The 25,443-nt window shown below is 39.2% G+C and overlaps 1 protein-coding gene across 5 annotated transcripts in view; it reads right to left on the reverse strand.

Moving 5' to 3' along the window:
- DIAPH2 (diaphanous related formin 2) overlaps positions 1–25,443 on the reverse strand; it is a 914,837-nt gene that overhangs the window by 333,611 nt on the left and 555,783 nt on the right. For all 5 annotated transcript variants that reach the window (XM_074391645.1, XM_074391644.1, XM_074391643.1 and 2 more), the window contains one exon: positions 22,058–22,183. In XM_074391645.1, the coding sequence (XP_074247746.1) occupies positions 22,058–22,183 (126 nt within the window). The remainder of the gene's footprint in view (positions 1–22,057; positions 22,184–25,443) is intronic.

Raw genomic sequence — 25,443 nt, forward strand, 5'->3', positions numbered from 1 at the left:
CTTTTACAGCTGAAACTGATGCTTAAGATCACTTAATACAATCCCTTTGTACATAATTGTACTTATTTTCATACCTTGGAATTAATATTTCATTTCTCTGACTTCCTATGTTCCAGGTTAATTTACTGAAAGCTGAGGCCAGGCATGGTGGCTCACACCTTTAGGAATCCCAGCACTTCGGGAGGACTGCCTGAGGTCAGGAGTTTCAGAGCAGCCTGGTCAACAGAGCAAGACCTCATCTCTAAAAACAAAAATACATCATGAAAAATTAAAAAAACAGCACAGAGGGTGAGTGCTCACCGCATTTCCAAACACGTTTTCACTGTCCACAGACCAGGAAATTCCCAGGCTGAAAAGCGCCACAAGTTTTCAGGGCGGCGGTTTCAGCCGGTGCCACGTTGGCACACAGAAACTCACACAAGTCTGGGCTGCCTTTTTGGCAGGCACTCGCCTTGGAGACACAGCCGCCCATTCAACTGAAAGGGAGGGGGCAAAGACAGGGAGCCAGGGGATCTGGCTCGGCGGGTGCCACCCCCACACAACAAGCAATCTGAAATGCTCTGGATTGAGAGTTTCACAGCAAGCGCAGCTGGACACAGGACCATCCAGCTCAGTGAGGGGAAGGGCGACCCCACTACCCAGGCAGTCCACCACTAAGGAGGCAGTTCACACAGTGCAGGGCAGAGCCTGCAGCAGCTCAGCAGCGCCTCTGCTGGCAGACTCTGACTAGACCACTCTGTGTGGGGCAGGGCATCTATAAAAAACAGGCAGCAGCATAACAGGGACTTATAAATAAAGTCGACCTTCCTAGAACAGAGCATCTGGGAAAAGAGGAGGTTATGAGTTCAGCTGCAGCAGGCTTAAAGGTACCTGCCCAGCAGCTCTGCATGGAACAGTAGAGCTGCCAGCACAGCACTTGAGCTCCTATAAGGGACAGACTGTTTCCTCAAGCAGCTCCCTGATCCCCAGATACCCAAAGAGACACCTCATAAAGGGGAGCTCAGGCCACATCTGGTGGGCACCCTTCTGGGACGAGGATAGCAGAGGAAGAAACCTGTGGCAACCCCTGCTCTTCTGCAGCCGCCGTGGGCAATCCCCAGGCAAGCAGGGTCTGGAGTGGACCTCCAGCAGTCCTGCAGCAGAAGAGCCTGACTGTTAGAAGGAAAACTAAGAAGCACAAAGAAATAGCTTCAACATCAACAGAAAGGAAATCCACTCAGAGACCCCATCTGAAGGTCACCAACTACAAGGACCACAGGTAGATAAAACCACTAAGATGGGAAGACATCAGCGCAAAAACAAGGAAAATACCAAAAACCAGAATGCCTTTCCTCCTCTAAGGGATCACAACCCCTCACCAGCTAGAGATCAAAGATGGATAGACCACGAATTGGATGAATTGACAGAAACAGGCTCCAGAAGGGGGGTAATAACAAACTACTCAGAGCTAAAAGAACATGTTCTAATCCAATGCAAAGAAACTAGGAACCTACAAAAAAGATTAGATGACATGCTAACTAGGATAAACAGCTTAGAGAAGAAAATAAACAACTTGATAGAGCTGAAAAACACAGCACGAGAACTTTGCGAAGCATACACAAGTTTCAATAGCCGAATCGACCAAGGAGAAGAAACGATATCAGAGACTGAAGATCAACTCAATGAAATAAAACGAGAAGGCAAGAATAGAGAAAAAAGAGTGAAAAGAAATGAACAAAGCCTCCAAGAAATATGGGATTATGTGAAAAGACCTAATCTACGTTTGATAGGTGTACCTGAATGTGACAGAGAGAATGAATCTAAGCTGGAAAACACTCTTCAGGATACCATCCAGGAGAACTTCCCCAACCTAGCAAGTCAGGCCAACATTCAAGTTCAGGAAATACAGAGAACACCACAAAGATATTCCTCAAGAAGAGCAACCCCAAGGCACATAATTGTCAGATTCTCCAGGGTTGAAATGAAGGAAAAAATGCTAAGGGCAGCAAAAGAGAAAGGTTGGGTTACTCACAAAGGGAAGCTCACCAGACTCACAGCAGATCTCTCTGCAGAAACCCTGCAAGCCAGAAGAGAGTGGGGGGCCAATATTCAACATCCTTAAAGAAAAGAACTTTCAACCTAGAATTTCATATCCAGCCAAACTGAGCTTCATAAGCAATGGAGAAAGAAAATCCTTTATGGACAAGCAATTGCTGAGAGATTTCATCACCACCAGGCCTGCCTTACAACAGTTTCTGAAAGAAGCGCTAAACAAGGAAAGGAACAACTAGTACCAGCCGCTCAAAAAACATACCAAATGGTAAAGACCATTGACACAATGAAGAAAACATGTCAACTAATGGGCAAAACAAACAGCTAGCATTAAAATGGCAGGATCAAATTCACACATAATAACATTAACCCTAAATGTAAATGGACTGAATGCCCCAATAAAAAGACACAGACAGGCAAATTGGATAAACGGTCAAAACCCATCGGTGTGCTGTATTCAGGAAACCCAGCTCACATACAAGGACACACACAGGCTAAAAATAAAGGGATGGAGGAAGATTTATCAAGCAAATAGAGAGCAAAAAGAAAAAAAAGAAAGAAAGAAAGCAGGAGCTGCAACTCAAGTCTCTGATAAAATAGACTTTAAACCAACAAAGGTCAAAAGAGACAAAGAAGGGCATTACATAATGGTAAAAGGATCAACGCATCAAAACGGCCTAACGATCCTAAATATATATACACACAATACAGGAGCACTCAGGTTCATAAAGCAAATCTACAAAGAGACTTAGACTCCCACACAATAGCAGTGGGAGGCTTTAACACTCCACTGTCAATATTGGACAGATCAATGAGACAGAAAATTAACAAGGCTATCCAGGACTGGAACTCAGATCTGGACCAAACAGACCTAACAGACATCTACAGAAATCTCCACCCCAAATCCACAGAACATACGTTCTTCTCAGCACTGCATGGCACCTACTCCAAAACTGACCACATAATCAGAAGTAAATCACTCCTCAGCAAATGCAAAGGAACGGAAATCATAACAGTCTCTCAGACCACAGTGCAATCAAATTAGAACTCAGAATTCAGAAACTACCTCAGAACCGCACAACTTCATGAAAACTGAACAATTAGCTCATGAATGTCGACTGGATAAACAATGAGATGAAGGTAGAAATAGAGATGTTCTTTGAAACCAATGAGAACGAAAATACAACGTACTAGAATCTCTGGGACACATTTAAAGCAGTGTCTAGAGGAAAATTTATAGCAATAAATGCCCACGAGGGAAGTGAGGAAAGATCTAAAATTGACACTCTATCATCAAAATTGAAAGAGCAAGAGGAGCAAGATTAAAAACCCTCAAAAGCTAGCAGAAGACAAGAAATAACTAAGATCAGAGCAGAACTGAAGGAGATAGAGACACAAAAAAATCCTTCAAAAAAATCAATAAATCCAGGAGCTGGTTTTTTGAAAAGTTCAACAAAATAGACCACTAGCCAGACTAATAAAAAGAAAAGGGAGAAGAATCACATAGATGCAACAAAAAAATAATAAAGGGGATATCACCACTCACTCCACAGAAATACAAATTACAATCAGAGACTATTACAAACAACTATATACACATAAACCAGTAAACTTGGAAGAAACTGATAAATTCCTGGACACTTGCACTCTCCCAAGCCTAAACCAGGAAGAAGTTGAAACCTTGAACAGACCAATAACAAGGGCTGAAGTTGAGGCAGCAATTAATAGCCTACCCACCAAAAAAAGTCCAGGTCCAGATGGGTTCACAGCCGAATTTTACCAGACGTACAAAGAGGAGCTTGTACCATTCCTTCTGAAACTATTCCAAACAATCCTTCCCAAATCATTTTATGAGATCAACATCATCCTGATACCAAAACCCAGCAGAGACTCAACAAAAAAGGAAAACTTCAGGCCAACATCCATGATGAACATAAATGCAAAAATCTTCAATAAAATACTGGAAAATCGATTGCAACAGCACATCAAAAAGTTTATCCATCATGATCAAGCAGGCTTCATTCTAGGGATGTAAGGCTGGCTCAACCTACACAAGTCTATAAATGTAATTCACCACATAAACAGAACCAAAGACAAAAACCACATGATTATGTCAATAGATGCAGAGAAGGCCTTCGATAAAATTCAACAGCGCTATATGCTAAAACCTCTCAATAAACTAGGTATCAAAGGAACATATTTCAAACTAATAAAAGCTATTTATGATAAACCTACAGCCAATATCATACTGAATGGGCAAATACTGGAAGCATTCCCTTTGAAATCTGGCACTAGACAAGGATGCCCTCTGTCACCACTCCTATTGAACACAATATTGGAAGTCCTAGCCAGAGCAATTAGGCAAGAAAAAAAAAAGGGTATTCAATTAGGAAAAGAGGAAGTGTAACTGTCTCTATTTGCAGATGACATGACTGTATATTTATAAGACCCTATATCAGCCCAAAATCTCCTTAAGCAACTTCAGCAAAGTCTCAAGATACAAAATCAATATGCAGAAATCACAAGCATTTCCATACACCAGTAACAGACTAATAGAGAGCCAAATCATGAGTGAACTCCCATTCATAACTGCTACAAAGAGAATAAAATACCTAGGAACACAACTAACAAAGGATGTAAATAAAGGACCTCTTCAAGGAGAACTATAAACCACTCTTCAAGGAAATAAGAGAGGACACAAACAAATGGAGAAATATTCCATGCTCGTGGTTAGGAAGAATCAATATCATGAAAATGGCCATACTGCCCAAAGTTAATTTATAGATTCAACGCTATCCTCATCAAGCTACCAATGACCTTCTTCACAGAACTGGTAAAAGCCACCTTAGCTGGGCGCGGTGGCTCAAGCCTGTAATCCCAGCACTTTGGGAGGCCGAGGCCGGTGGATCACGAGGTCAAGAGATCGAGACCATCCTGGTCAACATGGTGAAACCCCGTCTCTACCAAAAATACAAAAAATTAGCTGGGCATAGTGGCACGTGCTGTAATCCCAGCTACTCAGGAAGCTGAGGCAGGAGCATTGCCTGAACCCAGGGGCGGAGGTTGCGGTGAGCCGAGATCCCGCCATTGCACTCCAGCCTGGGTAACAAGAGCGAAACTACATCTCAAAAAACAAACAAACAAAAAAACCGCCACCTTAAATTTCATATGGAACCAAAAGAGAGCCCACATAGTCAAGACAATCCTAAGTAAAAAGAACAAAGCCAGAGGTATCATGCTACCTGATTTCAAACTATACTACAAAGCTACAGTAATCAAAACAGCATGGTACTGGTACCAAAATAGAGATATAGACCAATGGAACAGAACAGAGGCCTCGGAGGCAACGCTACACATCTACAACCATCTGATCTTTGACAAACCTGACAAAAACAAGCAATGGGGAAAGGATTCCTTGTTTAACAAATGGTGTTGGGAAAACTGTCTAGCAGTGTGCAGAATGCAGAAACTGGACCCCTTCCTGACATCTTATACTAAAATTAACTCCATGTGGATTAAAGACTTAAACATAAGACTAACACCATAAAAACCCTAGAAGAAAACCTAGGCAAAACCATTCAGGACATAGGTGTAGGCAAGTGCTTCATGACTAAAGCACCAAAAGTGTTGGGAACAAAAGCCTAAAAAGACAAATGGGACCTAATTAAACTCCAGAGCTTCTGTACAGCAAAAGAAGCAATCAATAGACTAAACCAGCAACCAACAGAATGGGAAAACATTTTTTGCCATCTACCTATCTGACAAAGGGCTAATATCCAGAATCTACAAAGAACTAAAACAGATTCACAAGAAAAAAGCAAACCAACCCATCCAAAAGTGGGAGAAGGATATGAACAGACACTTTTCAAAAGAAGACATATATGAGGCAAACAAACATATGGAAAAGTGCTTATCATCACTGATTACTAGAGAAATGCAAATCAAAACCACATTGAGATACCACCTCACACCAGTTAGAATGGCGATCATTAAAAAATCTGGAGACAACAGATGCTGGAGAGGATGTGGAGAAATAGGAACACTTTTACACTGTTGGTGGGAGTGTAAATTAGTTCAACTATTGTGGAAGACAGTGTGGCGATTCCTCAAGGACCTAGAAATAGAAATTCCATTTGACCCAGCAATCCCATTACTGGGTATATACCCAAAGGATTATAAATCATTCTATTCTAAGGACACACGCACACGTGTGTTCATAGCGGCACTGTTTATAATAGCAAAGACCTAGAACCAACCCAAATGCCCATCAGCGATAGACTAGACAAGGAAAATGTGGCACATATACACCATGGAATACTATGCAGCCATAAGAAATGATGAGTTCATGCCCTTTGCAGGGACATGGATGAAGCTGGAAACCATCATTCTCAGCAAAGTGACACAAGAACAGAAAATCAAACACTGCATGTTCTCACTCACAGGTAGTTGTTGAACAATGAGAACACAGGGACACAGGAAGGGGAGTATCATACACTGGGGTTGGCAGGGGGGCCAAGGGAGGAACATCGGTGGAGAGGTCTGCAGGGATAACATGCCAGATGTGGGTGACGGGGGGCTGGAGGCAGCAAACCACATTGCCATGTGTGTACCTATGCAACAGTCCTGCATGGCCTGCACATGGACCCGAGAATCTAAAGTACACTAAAGAAAAAAGAAAGACATGAGTATCAAAACACCTTATTCCTGATAACATTAAGATTTAAATGCAAAGCAATGACTTACAAAAGAAAAAAATGGATAGTCATAAGTTCAGAGTTTTGGATAAACATTACTATTACTAATTTAAGCACATCTTGGCATTTTAAATAAAACATAAACAATGACATATAGACAAGCCGGGCGCGGTGGCTCAAGCTTGTAATCCCAGCACTTTGGGAGGCCGAGGCGGGTGGATCATGAGGTCAAGAGATCGAGACCATCCTGGTCAACGTGGTGAAACCCCGTCTCTACTAAAAATACAAAAAAAAATTAGCTGGGCATGGTGGCACGTGCCTGTAATCCCAGCTACTCAGGAGGCTGAGGCAGGAGAATTGCCTGAACCCAGGAGGCGGAGGTTGCGGTGAGCCGAGATGGCGCCATTGCACTCCAGCCTGGGTAACAAGAGCAAAAACTCCGTCTCAAAAATAAATAAATAAATAAAAAATAAACAATGACATATAAAGTATGTGCAGAAAAACGGACAAAATTTCCCCTGTGCAGTGTGATTGAGTTAATCATGGAATTCTTCCCTTAATTATCATGCCAATAATGTAAAGCTCATGATTCTTGGTATTTCACTCACATGCACACGCACATGCACACACACACACACGTGCACATGTAACCAAAATCAAAAGAACTGCCAGGATTTTATAAGTTTATAATTCAAAGATATGACCCTGCAATCAAAAACTAGATCTTTTGGTATTTAAACAGCCATCATTTTAACACCAGAACTGCCTACAGGCAGAAGGGTTTCTTCTACAAGACTAACCAATGGCAGCTGCATTTCATTTTTATTTGAAAAGACAGATCCAGTGTTTTTACAGCTCTCGATTAAGCTGTTTAAATAAAAAAAAGTAAATGTTGAAAGAGGAAACCACTGTAGTTAAGCTCTATATAATCTAGTAATGAGCAAATCTCTGGTGGTTTGAAAGTTCGGTTTGGATAAATACCTAAATCTGTTCGAACCTCTTAGCTCAAAAATTCCAGCTCCCACAAGGTTCATAGAGCTTTAGGTTTTCCACAGAATCTGACATAGCTTTTCAAAAATATCCACACTCGATTCCTAGGCAATAGTAAAAAAAAGCAATTTTGGGGGGACAAAAGTTAACAGGGGTTTTGATTCATAAAACGTCTTCAAGATTTGGCTCATTTTGGTGGATTTCTAACTCTCCAACTTTAAAACTCCACTAGCATTGTAAATCCAGTAAGACCAGAAATAAGAAACTAACCAAATCATCGCCAAGGTACCAAACTGTCAAACATTTGAAACATCTGTAGATAAACAGGCTGAGGTAAAGATTTCTTTTCACCTCTTCCCTGAATTATTTCTTATTCATCTTTCAGATCTCGGCTCAAGTATTATTCTCTCTGGAGGGCAGTCCTTGTAAGTAGGTTTTTGACTGGCATGGCATTATAAATCTCTTCCTTATCACCTGCCATGGTTGCTTATGTAGTTGTTAATGTCTATCTCTTTTAGGAAACTAAAATCTCCTTGTTCACCACTGTGTTCCCAGTACCTGACATACTGCCTGGCACACAGTGAGCAATCAATCAATCAATATTTGTGAAATGGATAAATCGTCAACAACATCAACTAAGTACAAGACTTAATATGTGGCTGGGTGTGGTGGCTCACACTTACAATCCCAGCACTTTGGGAGGCCAAGGTGGGCGGATCACCTGAGGTCAAGTGTTTGAGACCAGCCTGGCCAACACGGTGAAACCCTGTCTCTACTAAAAATTCAAAAAATAACCAGGAATGGTGGTGGGCACCTGTAATCCCAGCTACCTGGGAGGCTGAGGCAGGGAAAATTCCTTGAACCTGGGAGGCAGAGATTGCAGTGAGCTGAGATCACATCACTGCACTCCAGCCCGGGCAACACTTTGTCTCAAAAAAAAGAAAAAAAAAAGTCTTAATATAATAATTTTTGGCTACAGAACATTGAGGGTTAGACATGAGAAGATGAAAGAGCTTTTCAAACTTTAAAACACCATAGAAATCCAAGCTGTTATAAATGTATTACAAAACCACAGAACAGTTAAATGCATTATTAAAGACAAGTATCCATTTGCCCCGTCAGACACACGGGTGTGGGTACACACCCATACCTTTCTAATACTGGAGACAATTCTGACATTAATACTTACTTGGATCAGTAGTTGGCAGGTAGCAAGTATCACTGTAATTTAGGCAAATACCATTTAGTGGCTGGAAGCAGGCAGAAGAGGGGAACTCAAGTTTCTTGCCTTTCAGCAATTTACGACCCACCAAACACTGTTCAAACTCCTTAGACCAATATTCTTATTTAGAATTTGATTTTTACCCTTTTTCTTAGTGACAGCTCTCACTACTTCCAGCCAGAGGTCTACTTGATGTTTTCTCTGGACATTTTTTATTTTCTTGAGAAGGATCGGAGTCATGCTGTCACAGAGGCTGGAGTGCAGTGGCAGGATCTTGGCTCACTGCAACCTCTGCCTCCTGGGTTCAAGTGATTCTTCTGCCTCAGCCTCTTGAGTAGCTGGGAATACAGGCACATGCACTCCACTCCCCAACCTGGATTATTTTTGTATTTTTAGTAGAGACAGGGTTTCACCATGTTGACCAGGCTGGTCTTCAACTCCTGACCTCAGGTGATTTGGCCACCTCACCCTCCCAAAGTGCTGGGACTACAGGTGTCAGCTATAATGCCCGGCCTACACTTCTTATCTTTATTGACCCTGAGTCTCTCTTTATATCTGGACTATAACTCTCCATAAAACTTTCCCCCAAATCTTCAGTAAGTAATCTTCCTTCCACTGCTCTGAACTTCTAAGACAATGTACGTGAACACACAACACAGACAGAAAACCTCTATTTATATTCTAGGTTTCATCATTTTATAGAATGAAATTCCCATCATGTATACAGCATTTATTATATCCATGTCGTCTTATAATCACTTGGGTATGCTGTTGATTCTGTTTTCTAACTTGTTTCTGAAATGAAAAGTCCATGTTTTATCATTTTTGTATACCTTGGAGTCTTAATGCTTTGCACACTAGGCAAATTCTGGCATTAAAAAATGCCTAAATATATGTGCAGGGAAAGGAAGCGATAATAAAGACCAGAAGGCAAACCGTGTCACATATGTTCTGATATATGAATGTTTAGGCAGATATGTTAGATGACCTAACTCATACGTGCCATCATATGGCATCTCAACGCCTATTACAATTAATTATTTTTAACACACTCGGAGAATTTAAGCTATTTAACCCAATAATATGGGGATCACTGAGAAAATACAGTAATAAAAACATCTTGCCCAGGCGCGGTGGCTCACGCCTGTAATCCCAGCACTTTGGGAGGCTGAGGTGGGTGGATCACTTGAGGACGGGAGCAGCCTGGAGAAACGTCATCTCTACTAAAAATACAAAATTAGCCGAGCATGGTGGCGCGTGCCTGTAATCCCAGCTACTCAGGAGGCTGAGGCAGGACAATTGCCTGAACCCAGGAGGCGGAGGTTGCGGTGAGCCGAGATCGCGCCATTGCACTCCAGCCTGGGTAACAAGAGCAAAACTCCGTCTCAAAAAGAAAAAAAAAAAAAGAAAAAAAACTTGTCTGTAAACTTTCAAAAGTCTGTAATGTCTATGTATGTTGACTGTTCACTTCAGATCTTAAATTATGAATTCCTCTTTAACCTAATCCTAAATTTTTATAATTTAGGCAATTTCTTGGAATGCAAAATAATATCACATTTTGGATGATCTATGAGAAAACATAGCAAAATGTTTTGTAGCTATGACCTTGAAATAAAACGTCTGTAAAAGGCAAATCATGCATTCATTTATTCACCATACATATTTGAGCCCTAGTAAGTGCCAGGCACTGGGAGTAGAAAACACGATCACCACCAAACCAACATAGTAAACTTGCACACAGTGGGATTATTTCATTTGGAGTTGAAAGCCATCTCCTCCATGAAGCTGCCCCAAACCACAATGTCCCCTGCGTTGTTAGCTCCTAATGCATTTATTTATTTATTTATTTATTTTATTTATTTTTTTGAGACAGAGTTTTGCTCTTGTTACCCAGGCTGGAGCGCAATGGCATGATCTCGGCTCACCGCAACCTCCGCCTCCCGGGTTCAGGCAATTCTCCTGCCTCAGCCTCCTGATTAGCTGGGATTACAGGCACGCGCCACCATGCCCAGCTAATTTTTTGTATTTTTAGTAGAGATGGGGTTTCACCATGTTGACCAGGATGGTCTCGATCTCTTGATCTCGTCATCCACCCACCTCGGCCTCCCGAGATGCTGGGATTACAGGCTTGAGCCACCGCACCCGGCCTGCTCCTAATGCATTTTTAACAGTACCATATAATTCAATTTTATTAAACATCATCCTTTTAGCCATGGCTTTCTCATATGGATGCACTTAACTAAAAGTTAAGCTGGTTTAGAGCCAAGAGAACACTTTGTACTTCATTTTTACGCTTCAGTTCCATGGCACCTAGCATAGTGTTAGGAACTGCAGTAGCTGCTTAATTAAGATATGCTGGATTGGTACAAACATGGAAATCAACTTATTTGTGAACCTAGAGAAATTGTTGGTACACACAGTTCTTACTTAATTATCCATGTTAAGAGACACAGTTAATTTAAAATAAAGGATAATATACAAGTTGTTCCCATTTGGCTTTGGAATGCATTTCCATATTTAACTTTTCATTTGGTTCTCTTGGTTGGATTGAGAATACATTTCCAACAAAATAATAAAGTTGTAATGTTCATTCCCAACCGTGGCCAACACCGGAATGCTGTCCCTTTGCCCAAAAGGTTTTGGAAAGATGGAAGTATTATTTAAAATGCCTACTGCATTTTTAGCCTGTATTATACTCAGCAATTAAATCACATTGTATGGTTTATTACTATCTTCTTTCTGTCAGTTTTCTCTCTCTCTGCCTACATTCTTCCTTGAAAGCAGGAAACATACCTTAATCATCTTATTATTATTATTTTTTTTTGAGGTGGAGTCTTGCTCTGTCTCCTAGGCTGGAGTGCAGTGGTGTGATCTCGGCTCACTGCAACCTCTGCCTCCTGGGTTCAAGCAATTCTCCTGTCTCAGGCTCCCAAGTAGCTGGGACCACAGGTATGTGCCACCTTGCCACGTTTTGTATTTTAGTAGAGAAGGGGTTCCACCATGTTGGCCAGGCTGGTCTCGAACTCCTAACCTCAGATGATCCACTTACCATGGCCTCCCAAAGTGGTGGGATTATGGGCATGAGCCACTGTGCCTCTCCCTTTAATCTTATTTTATAGGTGTCATAGCATATAGAATGTCATCATTCATAGAGTATGCAAGAATTTTCAAACTCCACTGCTCCATCTCCCTCTTTCCTACCAAAGTGAAAAAAGTAAGGACTCAAAGCTTAACACTGAACATCAGGATACTTCTTGAATAATGAGGTGTTAGCATCCTGCTTACTCTACAGGCATTCACTACATTTTGAAAAATGTGCCCTTTATTGGTTTACATACAAAAAGCAAACTTGGCTAGAACTTAAAAACTTTTTTTTTAAAGTTAGATAAAATTAAGTTGGAAAGAAGGAGACAAATGTTTTTTCGTTTTAACAAAGAACATGTTCCTTGGGGGATAGAATGATATCCTGTTCGTAAGGTTTAGGGCAGAATGACAGATAACTGACAACTTTAAATAGTTATTTCATTTTTACAAATTATTTTCCATTATACAAGGCATGCTAAAAGTTACTATTATGCCTAATCTTAATAACAACTTATGTGATATAGGCAAGCCAAGTATTATTATTATTATTATTTTTTGAGACAGAGTCTTGCTCTGTCACACCAGCTGGAGTTCAGTGACATGATCTCAGCTCATTGCAACTTCTGCCTCTTGGGTTCAAACAATTCTCTGCTTCGGCCTCCCAAATAGCTGGGATTACAGGCAGCCGCCACCACACCCAGCTATTTTTTTTTTTTTTACGTTTTTAATAGAGACGGAGTTTCACCATCTTGGTTAGGCTGGTCTTGAACGCCTGACCTCATGATCCACCTGCCTTGGCCTCCCAAAGGGCTGGGATTAAAGGCATGAACCAATGTACCTGGCCCTGTTTTTTTTCAGTTTTACGACTGGGTAAACAGTTTTTCCTAAGATCACAAATATCAAGGCTAGAGCTTAACTCTATGGATACCAAGTCCAAATATCTTTTAATTCACATGGATTAAGCAAAGGACTTGGCATCTGAAAGAACATTAAACTTTGAACGTACTTCTATATCTAGGTTCTGAGTCAGGGCTATGATAAAGACATACAAAGATCAGTAATTGAACAGAGTTGCTGTGTACAAATTTGATAATGCCTTAGCAGATATGAAAAGCTACTTACTAGATATTTGCTTTTGATATGGTAAAGAGGGTTGTTACCATTACCTCTCAAAACCATTGTCAACTCAGAAACTCAGGCCCTTTGTTTCCTCGGACAACATTTTTTCCATTCTTACCATTGATGAATCACTTAGCTAGAAGAAAGGCAGGGTGCAGTGGCTCACACTTGTAATCCCAGCACTTTGGGAGCCCGAGGTGGGCAGATCACAAGGTCAGGAGTTCAAGACCAGCCTGGCTAATATGGTGAAACCTTGTCTCTACTAAAAATACAAAAATTAGCCAGGCAGGGTGGTGAGCGCCTGTAGTCCCAGCTACTTGGGAGGCTAAGGCAGGAGAATCGCTTGAAACCAGGAGATGGAGGGTTGCAGTGAGCCGAGATCACGCCACTGCATTCCAGCCTAGGTGACAGAGTGAGACTCCATCTCAAAACAAAAACAAAAACAAAAGGCCGGGCGCGGTGGCTCAAGCCTGTAATCCCAGCACTTTGGGAGGCCGAGGCGGGTGGATCACAAGGTCAAGAGATCGAGACCATCTTGGTCAACATGGTGAAACCCCGTCTCTACTAAAAATACAAAAAAAATATCTGGGCATGGTGGCGCTTGCCTGTAATCCCAGCTACTCAGGAGGCTGAGGCAGGAGAATTGCCTGAACCCAGGAGGCGGAGGTTGCGGTGAGCCGAGATCGCGCCATTGCACTCCAGCCTGGGTAACAAGAGCGAAACTCCGTCTCAAAAACAAAAAAAAAAACAAAAAACAAAACAAAAAAAAACAAAAACAAAAACAGAAGAAAAGAACAGAACAGGGAATATTCAATGAAAAGGCAAGTTTACTTGTCATACTTTTCATAAGCTATATGTCAAACACATCCTAACTAGGAATAAGTAAACAGACTTCTTTATTCTAGTATGGAAAAAGATACTGATATGTTTTTCTTCCTTATGAAAACAGTACATGATTGAGATTCTGCACAAGAGTATATTACTTGAGGAATTATACTAACATAACTGTTATTACCCGTAAACTATGTATGCTTAACAAACCACATGTGGCCTTCATAATTGAAAAGCTTTACCAAATTTTAAATCAAAGAAAACAAATTCACAGATTCATTGGTATAATATCCAATTTATAAACTTATAAATACCAAAATGGCTTTATATCAATGAATAGACATGTACATATGCTACATATTCTGTATGTGTATGCACATACAAAAAAGTATTCATATTGGGTAATTTATTCTTGCAAACTTCTTTTTTTGCATTATTTCTACTCAATATAAATAAATCCCATAGAAAGGTTTTTACATATCTTACAACACAGCTTCTGGTGAGAGCGATTAGAATTTGTCAGGTTGAGGGTACATTAACTCTTTCAGACAAATTAAGTTCCATTTTATGTTCTGAAAAAGATGATTTCCCAGATGAGTCTCTTGTGGCCTGAAAGGGTTTATGCATCCTTTAACTGAGCAATATATTCTCTTCTCACCATTAGCATCATGCACCAAATGTCTATCAATTCCCTGAACAAAGTTTGAAAAATGTAGCTCATAGTCTAATGTAATTTCAAGCTGAATTTCAAGCAAGGAAAACTCTTCAAAGAGAACATTTTTGTGCTAACAGATCCTTAAAAAATATGCTCTATTCAGACAGGGTCTTAGAATACGATTTCTATCTCAGAGTTTGTTAAGACATAATTTTCAATAGCTGCATTTTAAATCAAGACACGATAAAGGAATAACATTTGAAACATGCTAGACTCCTTTCTTCTGTTAAACTGAGACTACGCCAGAATAACAAGCTAATGTTCTGTTTACTGGCCATAACGTTAAGTTTAATATTAATTATTATATAATAAACTCTAACCTATTTAAATAAACATTTATTAAGCACTTGACTTTCTACAAAGCATTGTTACAGGCTTGTTGTAAAGTACTCAAAATATGAATCAGAATCTGTATCTGAAAAGAGTACACACACCAGTATGCAAAACAGATATGTACAAAAACAGTACAGGCAAACCAGCAAGTACAATAATTGAAGTATTAAAATGTTAGGAAAATGCAGGGAACAGGGAAATTACTTTTGATTGCTATGATTAGGGAAGGCTTTCTGGAGGAGATGGTACAAGCAAGCGGCTAATTTTTAAATTAGTTTACAATCCTCTCAAAAAGAACATTTTTTTCCCATTTGCGAGAGATTGAAAAGGAAGCAAAAGAACAGTTTCACAGGGAACAGATGTAGAACTTATCTCAGATTTTCAAACAGGTCTAACCTCACAGGCAGCACAATACCATGGTTAGAAGCACAAGGTTTAATGTCGGAAAGACCAAAATTGGAATTTTGATCCTCACAAACCACACATATTTCCTATGTGATCTCATGCACATGGTTGAACCTCCATATCCTTCATTTTCTCACATTTAAAATAAGGTTAGTAACAGTACCTACCTCATAATATTTGTTTGGAGGTCACTGAGGAAAATCTATAGATTATATAGATAGAGCTATTCCTAGCATCATGGCTGGCATATGACATTCACTAAACAGTGACAGAGACTCTCTCTGAACCAAATTTTAGTCAGGTTCCTTTGAATCCTCTTTTTGACGAGGTCTCATTCTTAGGCTCATTTTTGAGTAGGTCTCATTCCATGGGCCTGATAGTCCAGTTTTAGCAACAATCCTACTGGGTCAGTTTAGCAAAAATCCTCCACCCTTCATATATGGTCAAATTCCTCATCCTCCACCCTTCATATCTTACTACACTTTCCTGCCTTCAGCAACAATCCTATCAAGTTGGTTTAGGGGGAATCCCCTTATCTTTGATAATCTTCTAGTAATGTTCCATCCCCTGACTACCACCCTGCTTCTGGGTTATAAATCCCACCTGCCTTTGTTCTATCAGAATGCAGCCTCCTAAGGTCTCTCTCCTATGGCAATAGTTCCTTTGTGTGTGTGTGTGTGTGTGTGTGTGTGTGTGTGTGTGTGTATGTGTGACAGAGGCTTGCTCCGTCCCCAGGGTGGAGTGCAGTGGAGCGATCTCGGCTCACTGCAACCTCCACCTCCCAGGTTCAAGCAATTCTCCTGCCTCAACCTCCCGAGTAGCTGGCACTACAGGCACGCACCAACACACCCAGCTGATTTTTGTATTTTTAGTAGAGACGGGGTTTCACCATGTTGGCCAGGATGATCTCAATCTCTTGACCTCGTGATCTGCCCACCTCGGCCTCCCAAAGTGCTGGGATTACAGGTGCGAGCCACCACGCCCAGCCTGCAATAGTTTTTTAATAAAATTGGCCTTTACCACTTTAACTTCCTTCTAGCTCTGATTTTCTTTCATAACAGTTGCTATTATTACTAGTTTATTATTATTATAAATGATTACACCTTCTATTTCAATTCAGTTGAACTAAAAATTCCATTGACCAATACCATTGTCAAGAGAGTATATTACAAAGAATGCTAACGATCTTTTTTAAAAAGCAATATTTTCTCCTCCTTTTTTTTTTTTAAGATGGAGTTTTGCTTTTTTTTGCCCAGGCTGGAGTTCAATGGCACGATCTCAGTTCACTACAACCTCCACCTCCCAGGTTCAAGTGATTCTCCTGCCTCAGCTTCCCGAATAGCTGTGCCACAATGCCAGGCTAATTTTGTATTTTTAGTAGAGATTGGGTTTCACCTGTAATTCCCAGCACTTTGGGAGGCCGAAGCACCTGGCCCCCCTTGTGGTTTTCTAAAACAATTTGCTTTTCAATGCATACATTATCTATATTACTGACCATGCCCTTTTTAAAATCCTGTACCCTCCTCTCTCTGAACAGTCTCATAAAAAATGTTTGCTTTGAACTTCCTATTTTTCTGCATTTGAGACAAGCAGGCAATTGAGGGTAAGGAGAGAGTCAGAGGTGAGGAACTTCCCCTCCAGTCTAGACTGAAGTTCTCGATTTTTCTCTAGGTGCCAGAAAATGACTGGAATTACTATATTCATTCAAAACAAACCAAAAAAACTGCTTTGCTCTTGAGGGTCGTTTTAACTTTTATTTTTGTTTTGTCGATTTTATATAACATTTGCTTTACAAAGTGTGGATTATCATCTCCCTAAAACCTGTTACTGGCATTATCTCAAAGGTGATCAATGTTACTGGTGGCTGAATAATAACTCTGTGAGTTTTTTCATCTACTTAAAAATTATTCTCTTAATAAATAAAAGTGGAATAAAATTAACATAATGGCAGGGCATTGAAGACTCCAAATCTGTTTTGAATTATCCGGAAAGGATAATGTGCTTCCTCAGTAACTTGATTTGTAACCACTTCAATGACTTCCCTCATACTATGAGGAAATCCCAGGTGTTGATAGTTAGTTGACAGGGTGTTAATGTCATTAACATTCTGTCAGCTCTTCTTGTCAATGTGTTAATGGTGCCCCTGCTGCTCAGTCACTCTCTGTCCTCAGGTTGGGGAAGTGATTTAGCCAGCAGTCAATCAAAAAGCTAAGCTGATTTTGGGCAACAGACAGCCCTGCCATTGACAAAATCTCTGCAAGTAAATGTGGTAAGGAATTTGTCAACTGGATATAAACAGTAAGGCCAGCATAGTGGTTGATGTGCTTTTTTAGATAGTTTAAGAAGTTAAGAATGGACCGCAACACATATTTAAAAGTCTAAGAAGCCCTCTTTTAATAATGGGTTTCTTTCCTGTGAGAAAAAGCAAGGATTCATAAGTAAAAATGATGCTTTGACTTAAAAAAAATATAAAGTATTGGAGTTCAGAACACGATACCTGGAAGTATGCTACCCTGACATGTTGAATACTTTGAGCTTAAGAACACTGGGAGGGCCACAGGAGCAAGAAGGTGTCTCTGAACTTATCCCTCCCTTCTCCTTCTACCTTCCTTTGTTTCCTGAAGCCAGTCATAGAAACTAGAATTCCTCTCATATGAAACAAGCCATAAAACTTAGTTAGATCACTTTCTTAGCTCTTCCCTTCTCGTTCACAGGAGCCAGACATGGTGGCTCACGCCTGTAATCCCCGCACTGTGGGAGGCCAAGGTGGGTGGATCACTTGAGGTCAGGAGTTCGAAACCAGCCTGGCCAACATAGTGAAACCCTCTCCCTACTAAAAATACAAAATTAGCTGGGTGTGGTGGTGCGTTCCTGTAATCCCAGCTACTCAGGAGGCTGACTCAGGAGAATCGCTTGAACCCGGGAGGCGGAGGTTGCAGTGAGCTGAGATCACACCACAGCACTCTAGCCTGGGGGGAAGTGAGACTCCGTCTCCCCCTCCCCCCAAAAAAGACCTTTGTATGGTAGGTGTCTTTTCCCCATACCTGGGGGAAGAATGTCATACAGACACAGAAAATAATCTGAACCAGCCTTGATGAGTCCCCCCCCCCGCCCTGCGGCCTATTACCGTTAAATCATATCCTTTTGTTCACTAGTCATACTTCTGCGCAACTGACCGTAAAAATACATGGTTTTCCATTGTTTCTTTGGGTCTTCATTTATGGAGGTTGCTGTGTCACATAAAACTCATATTAAATAAATTTGTGTGCTTTTTCTCTTATTAATATTATATTATAGGATGTCAGTCATGAACCTTGAAATGGGTCAAGAAAGAAAGATTTTCTCTCCTATACACTCTAACTTTTTCTTTTTCTTTCTTTCTTTTTTTTTTTTTTGAGACAAAGTCTTGTTCTGTTGCCAGGCGCCAGGCTACAGTGCAGTGGCACAATCTCAGCTCACTGCAACCTCCGACTCCCAGTTTCAAGCAATTCTCCTGCCTCGGCTTCCCGAGTAGCTGAGACTACAGGCACATGCCACCACACCCAGCTAATTTTTGTATTTTTAGTATAGACGGGGTTTCACCATGTTGGCCAGGATGGTCTCGATCTCTTGACCTCGTGATCCACCCGCCTCGGCCTCCCAAAGTGCTGGGATTACAGGCGTGAGCCACTGCGCCCGGCCTCATCTAACTTTTTCTGAGTCAGAACAAGTAACCAATTTTGGGTAGAGAAAGGAAGAGGTGATGAATTTCTTCTAAAGCCATTGTCCCCTTGGAAACTCCATTCAAAAGAAAGGTTTTCTTTTTTCTTTTTTGGTCTATTTTTTCTGACATTTACTTTAAAAGTTGTGGATCCTCTCTCCTAAAACTGATTATCCTTTACAGCATGCTCTATAAAGGTGATTCAATGTTACTCACATCTGTGAGATTTACATGAAGAAAATTTTTATAACTGTAAGCACAGCCTACCACTGTTTGACAATATTGTTTTGAAGTACTAGGTAAAAGTAGGGGCTTGGACTAGATAATCTTCATGTCTCTAGCTATAATACTGTGTGATTCAACATACATTTACTGACTGCCTACACTGGGCTAGGTGGTAAGCATTGTGGTGGGCATAATTAACAAATCATACATAATCTCTGCCACAGGGACAGCAAGACAGAGAACATGTAAATGCCAGACTGTCAGCAGCCTGAGGTCAAGTTTTCTATCATCTTGTGCACTGTTCAGTTCAATTTTCATGGCTGGCAATGTCTAGTATATTGTAAGTGTTCAATCAAAATTGGGAAAGAGTAAGGGTAAATGTAGGGTGCTCCAGGACTCATCCTGACTTGGAGATTTGAAGATTCAACCTGCATATTCAGTTGCTCTGAGGCCATCATGCCATTGCTGCTAACTATAGCACTGTTGCTGTTCTGAAGTCCAGAGGCATATGAGGGCTTTTCAGCTTGTGAACTCAGTCCTCAAAGAGAGATTACTGTTTAAGTAGCTAAAGTTGCTTTCCATGGAAACTACTCCCATACTTGTGCCCCTAATTATTCAATTTACAGGGCCAGTGACTTGAAGCAAAATAATTTATTGGCACTGTATGGAAACATTGGCGAGATCATCTAGTACAAAGGATCCTATATTAGAAGTGGAATCATGGTTCTATTTTTAAAACAGGATCAAGTTTCCCACAATAAAATATCCATCTCTTTTAGAATTGCCAGAAGGGTAAAAAATATATATATTAGGTAGGCATCGGAACTCATATAGATACATACTGATTATGCATTTTGTTTGTGTCTTTCTAGAAGACAGGAACTCTCAATGGGTGACCAAGAAGTCTTTCAAAGGAAGAATAATTTGAGCCACAGTTTTATCATTATAATCCATTAATTCATAGTTTTTAACCAACTCAACTCAATATTTCTAATTTTTTCTCTGAAATAAATTGCTGTGCATTTTATTTTGTTTCTTTAAAAAATGTGATATGCAAAGTAACAGCCCCATACATTTTAATACAGTTTTCAATCCCCTTGTGGACAAATAGTCACACTTTAGTGCCACTTAAATAAAGAATAACAGAATAACCATTCATCTGTAAAATACAGATACAGAAGGCTCTGGATTTTCATTTTAAAGTGCTTAATTACCTGCATAAAGAGAGAAATAAAATAAGGAGTCCAGGCCAAGTTCATGAGGGTTTGAAATTACTTTTCTTTTTCTAAATGAGCAACAAAGACGCAATGTTGCAAGCTGTTGTGTGGCTATAAGCCAACTGTAGAATAAAACGTTCAAAAGAAAAAGGGGATCAGGAATTAAATTCAAATATATGAGGCAAGAACCAAAATCAAAAGGTGAAAAAAAAGATGGTGTCTCCAGGAACAGAACAGCATAACATATTTTTTTAAAAATGTAATCAGCAATAAAGTGAAACCTTCACATTAAGTATCCCAGTGTGGCCAGTAATGCAACCCAAGGTTATTTTTGCGGATTCCCTGCCTTCAATCACTCACAAACTTATGTTGCCAATATTTGTATTCATGAAGGTACTCAGAATCACTAAAGGATCACACAAAACACAGTATTAATTAATGAACTAAAACACTGAGAGTTACAACTTTTTTTAACATGAATCTAAATTGCCATTCTTAAGTGATTTGAGTTCAGCACTGTAACTTCCAAGTAGGGCAGAAAAGAAAGCATATCAGAGAAGAAAAAGGCAACAGATTTAACCTTGAAACAAGGTGACTGCCAAATAGTTGTTGAAGGAATTTACTTATTATCAGATAAAGAATTTACAGTATTTATTCCCTCTAGAGATATAAAATGGTGAATCAATCTGCAGTTCAAGATATTTATTTAAACCCAGAGGAGGAGAATATGGCTTTAACTTCTGAAAACTAAAATAGAAAATTATAAAAAATCAGCTCTAATGTAGTTTATCTTTACACACCAGATTTAACATTAAACAATTCAAGCTAAATGCTATTTCTCAAGTTTGCCTTTTATATATTTTTATGATGTATATGAACATACTGCTATAAACTAGAAGTTTCAAAAATGTTTATTTAGCAAGAAATGCTTAATGTTATATAGACATCTACTATAATTTATTTAAATGTATCCTCTACTGATCAATTCATCTATCCATCCATGCATGTATCCATTTATCCTTCACAATCCTTTCAGCCTACTGATATTAGCTATCCCCTTACTGCCCTTGAAAATGTACACACGCTCTCAGAAAATCTACGCGCACACACACAAAATCTCAGACGAAAAAAATAACAAAAACCTTCTGTTGATTATTTCCTTTACACATTTGGTTACATAAGAACATTCTGTTTTGTTTCTGTTTAGGTCTCATCAAACCTCTTAAGACTTACCTTGCATATCCTGTGGGTTTTCAAATGGAATTCTTCTTTGAGAAACAGCATTTTAAAAAAACCTAATTGTTTCCTTGCCTACTGGTTGAAAACACCATGAAACAAAATTTATGCTACTAATACAAAAACAGCATATACACAAATCCATCTTCATGGTGTGAAAAGACTAGTAAATCTAGAACTAACCACAGTTAGTAAAACAGACAGATAGATATGGAGATGAATAACTAGACAAAATGCTTAAATAAATAAAGGATATGGTCATCTTTTCCACAAACTTATCGTGTTGACTTTCTGCTTGGGGGAATTTCTTGATGTCACGTTCCAGAAGAACAATTTGTTGTTCCATTGATGCAAGATTGCTCTTGAGAATTTGAGCTGAAACTAAAGAACAATGTGCAAAGGATTTAGAATATTTTTACCAGGTGTTCCACAAAACATCTAAAAGGAGACATTAGCAGTAAAAGTCTTTTTTTTTTGTTAAACGTGGGAAACAGTTCCATGAAGTCAACTCACATTTTTCTGAATTACTGCTCATACAAATTCTACTCTCCATGAAATAAAGGAAAATGTGTAATATAATACACCAAATCATCATGTTTAATATGGGAATGTCACCATTTTACTCAGCCATTATTTCAAATGAATACATTTCTATTTAAATTTATTGATGGAATTCCTCATATTTCATTCTTTATCATTTAATTTGAAGATTAAAGAAAAACTAAGGTTCAAAGAGATGTTATTTATTCATTTTCTTAGCGCTATAAATGATTTAAGATTAAATTATATAAAAGGATCAAATATTTTTCTTTTGTTGAAATATCCTGATTTTTATAAACCATAGATTTTTACCAATATCTATGGTAAAAGTTCCCATCTCTAGTCCTTTTCAGAGAAATGTGAAAAATAACTGTTGATACCGAAAGATCACTTAGAGCAAACGCCAGCAAACACAAATGCACGTACATACCCACAAAGATTCAGCCTGCCCTCAAACACTATCATTAGTTGCTTTAATTACCCCTAACATTCTCTGTACCTTTCTTTTTCTCTTACTGACAACTAATAATTTTAAGTATTGTATTCAATCTGCTCCTAAATACATGCGCACTTTTCAGACCTGTCAGGAGATCTTCTTTTCACCTGGTATTTTTTTTTTTTAACTTGCAACTATTTTATAGATACTCTATTGCTGCATAACTGCCAATTATGTATGAAGGCACTTCTATCAATATCAACAGCATTTGGCAGGATTCTAGTTACAAAGATGAATTAAGTGCTATAATTTGATAGATGGGCTGTGGCATTGGTTTTTAAATCCAGGCCTCTGAAATACTGTAATTTTCATTAAAAGACCATGAAACACAAATATAAAAATATTACAAGTCTTTTTTTTTTTTTTTTTTTTTTTTAAAGCATAGTTAGTCTTATACAGAGACATATCAGCATTACAGTGAAAAATTCAAGAGACTGGCAAAATCAACCCCTTGGCAAATTTCAGCCAAACTGTTCAGATACAAATTCATCATGTTGACCGGCACATCTTTATAATTCAATGAGGAGAAATCACCTTAAATATACATGAAAGTTTAAGAGGCTAAAAACCAAACACCAACACTAAAGACTATTTTTTTTTCTATTAATCTGTCAGTTTAAATAGCTCTGTCCAATTTAGTTCCATTTGTTTAGATCTGACAAGCTTCGATATTATTCTTTATTGCAGAAGAGAGTTTTGCCAAAAATTTGTTAATGGTTCACCAATCACTGCTTGCTTTATTTAAAGGATGAGTTTGCTATGGAAGAAGTAATTTTCTCTCTGATTTTAAAATTGAATTTTTTCACTTACGTTTCCCTGGTGTATTCTCCCTAATTATTCAAAAGGTTTCTCCTTCCCCACTTGGTTGATTGAAAAAGTGAAGATACGTGGGGTGCTATGGCTTCCATGCCTGTAATTTCAGCACTTTGGGAGGCTGAGGTGGGTGGATCACCTGAGTTCAGGAGTTCAAGACCAGCCTGGCCAATATGGTGAAACCTTGTCTCTACTTAACAACAACAACAACAAAAAAACACTAAAAACTAGCAGGGTGTGGTAGCCAGCGCCTATAATCCCAGGTACTCTGGAGGCTGAGGCAGGAGAATCCCTCAAACCCAGGAGGTGGAGGCTGCAGTGGGCCAAGATCCTGCCACTGCACTCTGGGCAACAAGAATGAAATTCTGTCTAAAAAAAAAAAAAAAAAAAAAAAAAGTGACGATGAAACACTGAGCAGTTACTCAGGTTATTTAGGTTACATGGGCATGATGAAGTTCAGCACACATTATCCAAAAATATGGTGCCTTGGCATATTGAGTACTTTAAGCTGAAGAACTTTTAGAAATGACACATGCAGGAAGGACTATCTGATCTTTCCGGGGCACAGGTATTAAGATCCTCAAGTAGGCTCTGCCTTTTGGTATAGAGAGCCCGGCCAATGAACCTAAAATGGGGGGAAAAAGTTATCTTTTTTCCCCTCACGTTAGAAATACACTCATGCTGACTTTCTGTAATACATAAAACGTGCTCAAAGGCTAGGTTTAGGTCACAATAGTAATGCCACTAGTAAAAAGGGGATGATGATAATGACTTCATCTTCTAATTATTCAATACAAAACTAGCCTAATCAAATTGCTACGCACACAGCATTCTACATATCTCAAATAATAAGTGAGAATATTTTAAAACCCAGTGAAATTGCTTTTACCCTAAAGTTGCATTCTGAATAAATCAATATTTTTCTGAACATGTATAATCTTCGGTCCGCTATAAATCTCTCCACATCTCTACTCAAAATTCTCTCCCATTTCATATGCACTTTCTGTTTGTTCCAATGATCTTCCACCTATCACCTTCCGCTTTCAATAAGAATTGTTTTTGTCTCATATACATAAACAGCAGTCTTCTTTATAAAACTCCAAGCTGCCTAATGGTAAGATCTATATTTAATTTTTTGCTTTTCCCTCAGTACTTATCACTGTGCTCAGTATTTATCACTCAATAAATATTTATTAGATGAATACATACATTTCAAGAAGTTTTGGTTCACATTTAAATTTAGGTCTACTTCCACAATTGAAAGTACATGGAGAGCTTAGATATAATCAGAATGATTTTAAGTCACCATGCCAATTATTATGTAAGCAGAGAAAGAGAGCAGGGAGTTGAAATCTGTCTAACAATATATTGAGATGGCTCCTCCATTCTTCCCCTCTAATGAATTATTTATATTATGCCTGAAAAAAAAGAAAATAAAATATTGAAGATGTAATAATCTGAGAATTCTAGCTTATAGAGAAATTTATGGCTGCATTAAACAATGCCATTATGTAAAGTGTTTATCCTTCAATTGGGAGAATTATGCTATCTTTGAGTTAGAAGTAACATTAAAGGAGATTTAGACCAGCCTCTCAAATTTGAAAAATTCAGGTTACAGAGTATCACCGTCTAAGTCCCTGCAAAACACAGACTGAGTTAAGAGCTGACTTGCTAAGTTCTTGTTGGGTTGAGTGGGATATGATATGGTCCCAGAGAAAGAGGAAGGAGGAAGAGACAGCAGATACAAGAGGGTAAACCTTCTCTACTAAAAAATACAAAAAATTTAGCCAGG

Source organism: Saimiri boliviensis, chromosome X (genome assembly GCF_048565385.1).
Source record: "Saimiri boliviensis isolate mSaiBol1 chromosome X, mSaiBol1.pri, whole genome shotgun sequence".
Lineage (NCBI taxonomy): Eukaryota > Metazoa > Chordata > Mammalia > Primates > Cebidae > Saimiri > Saimiri boliviensis.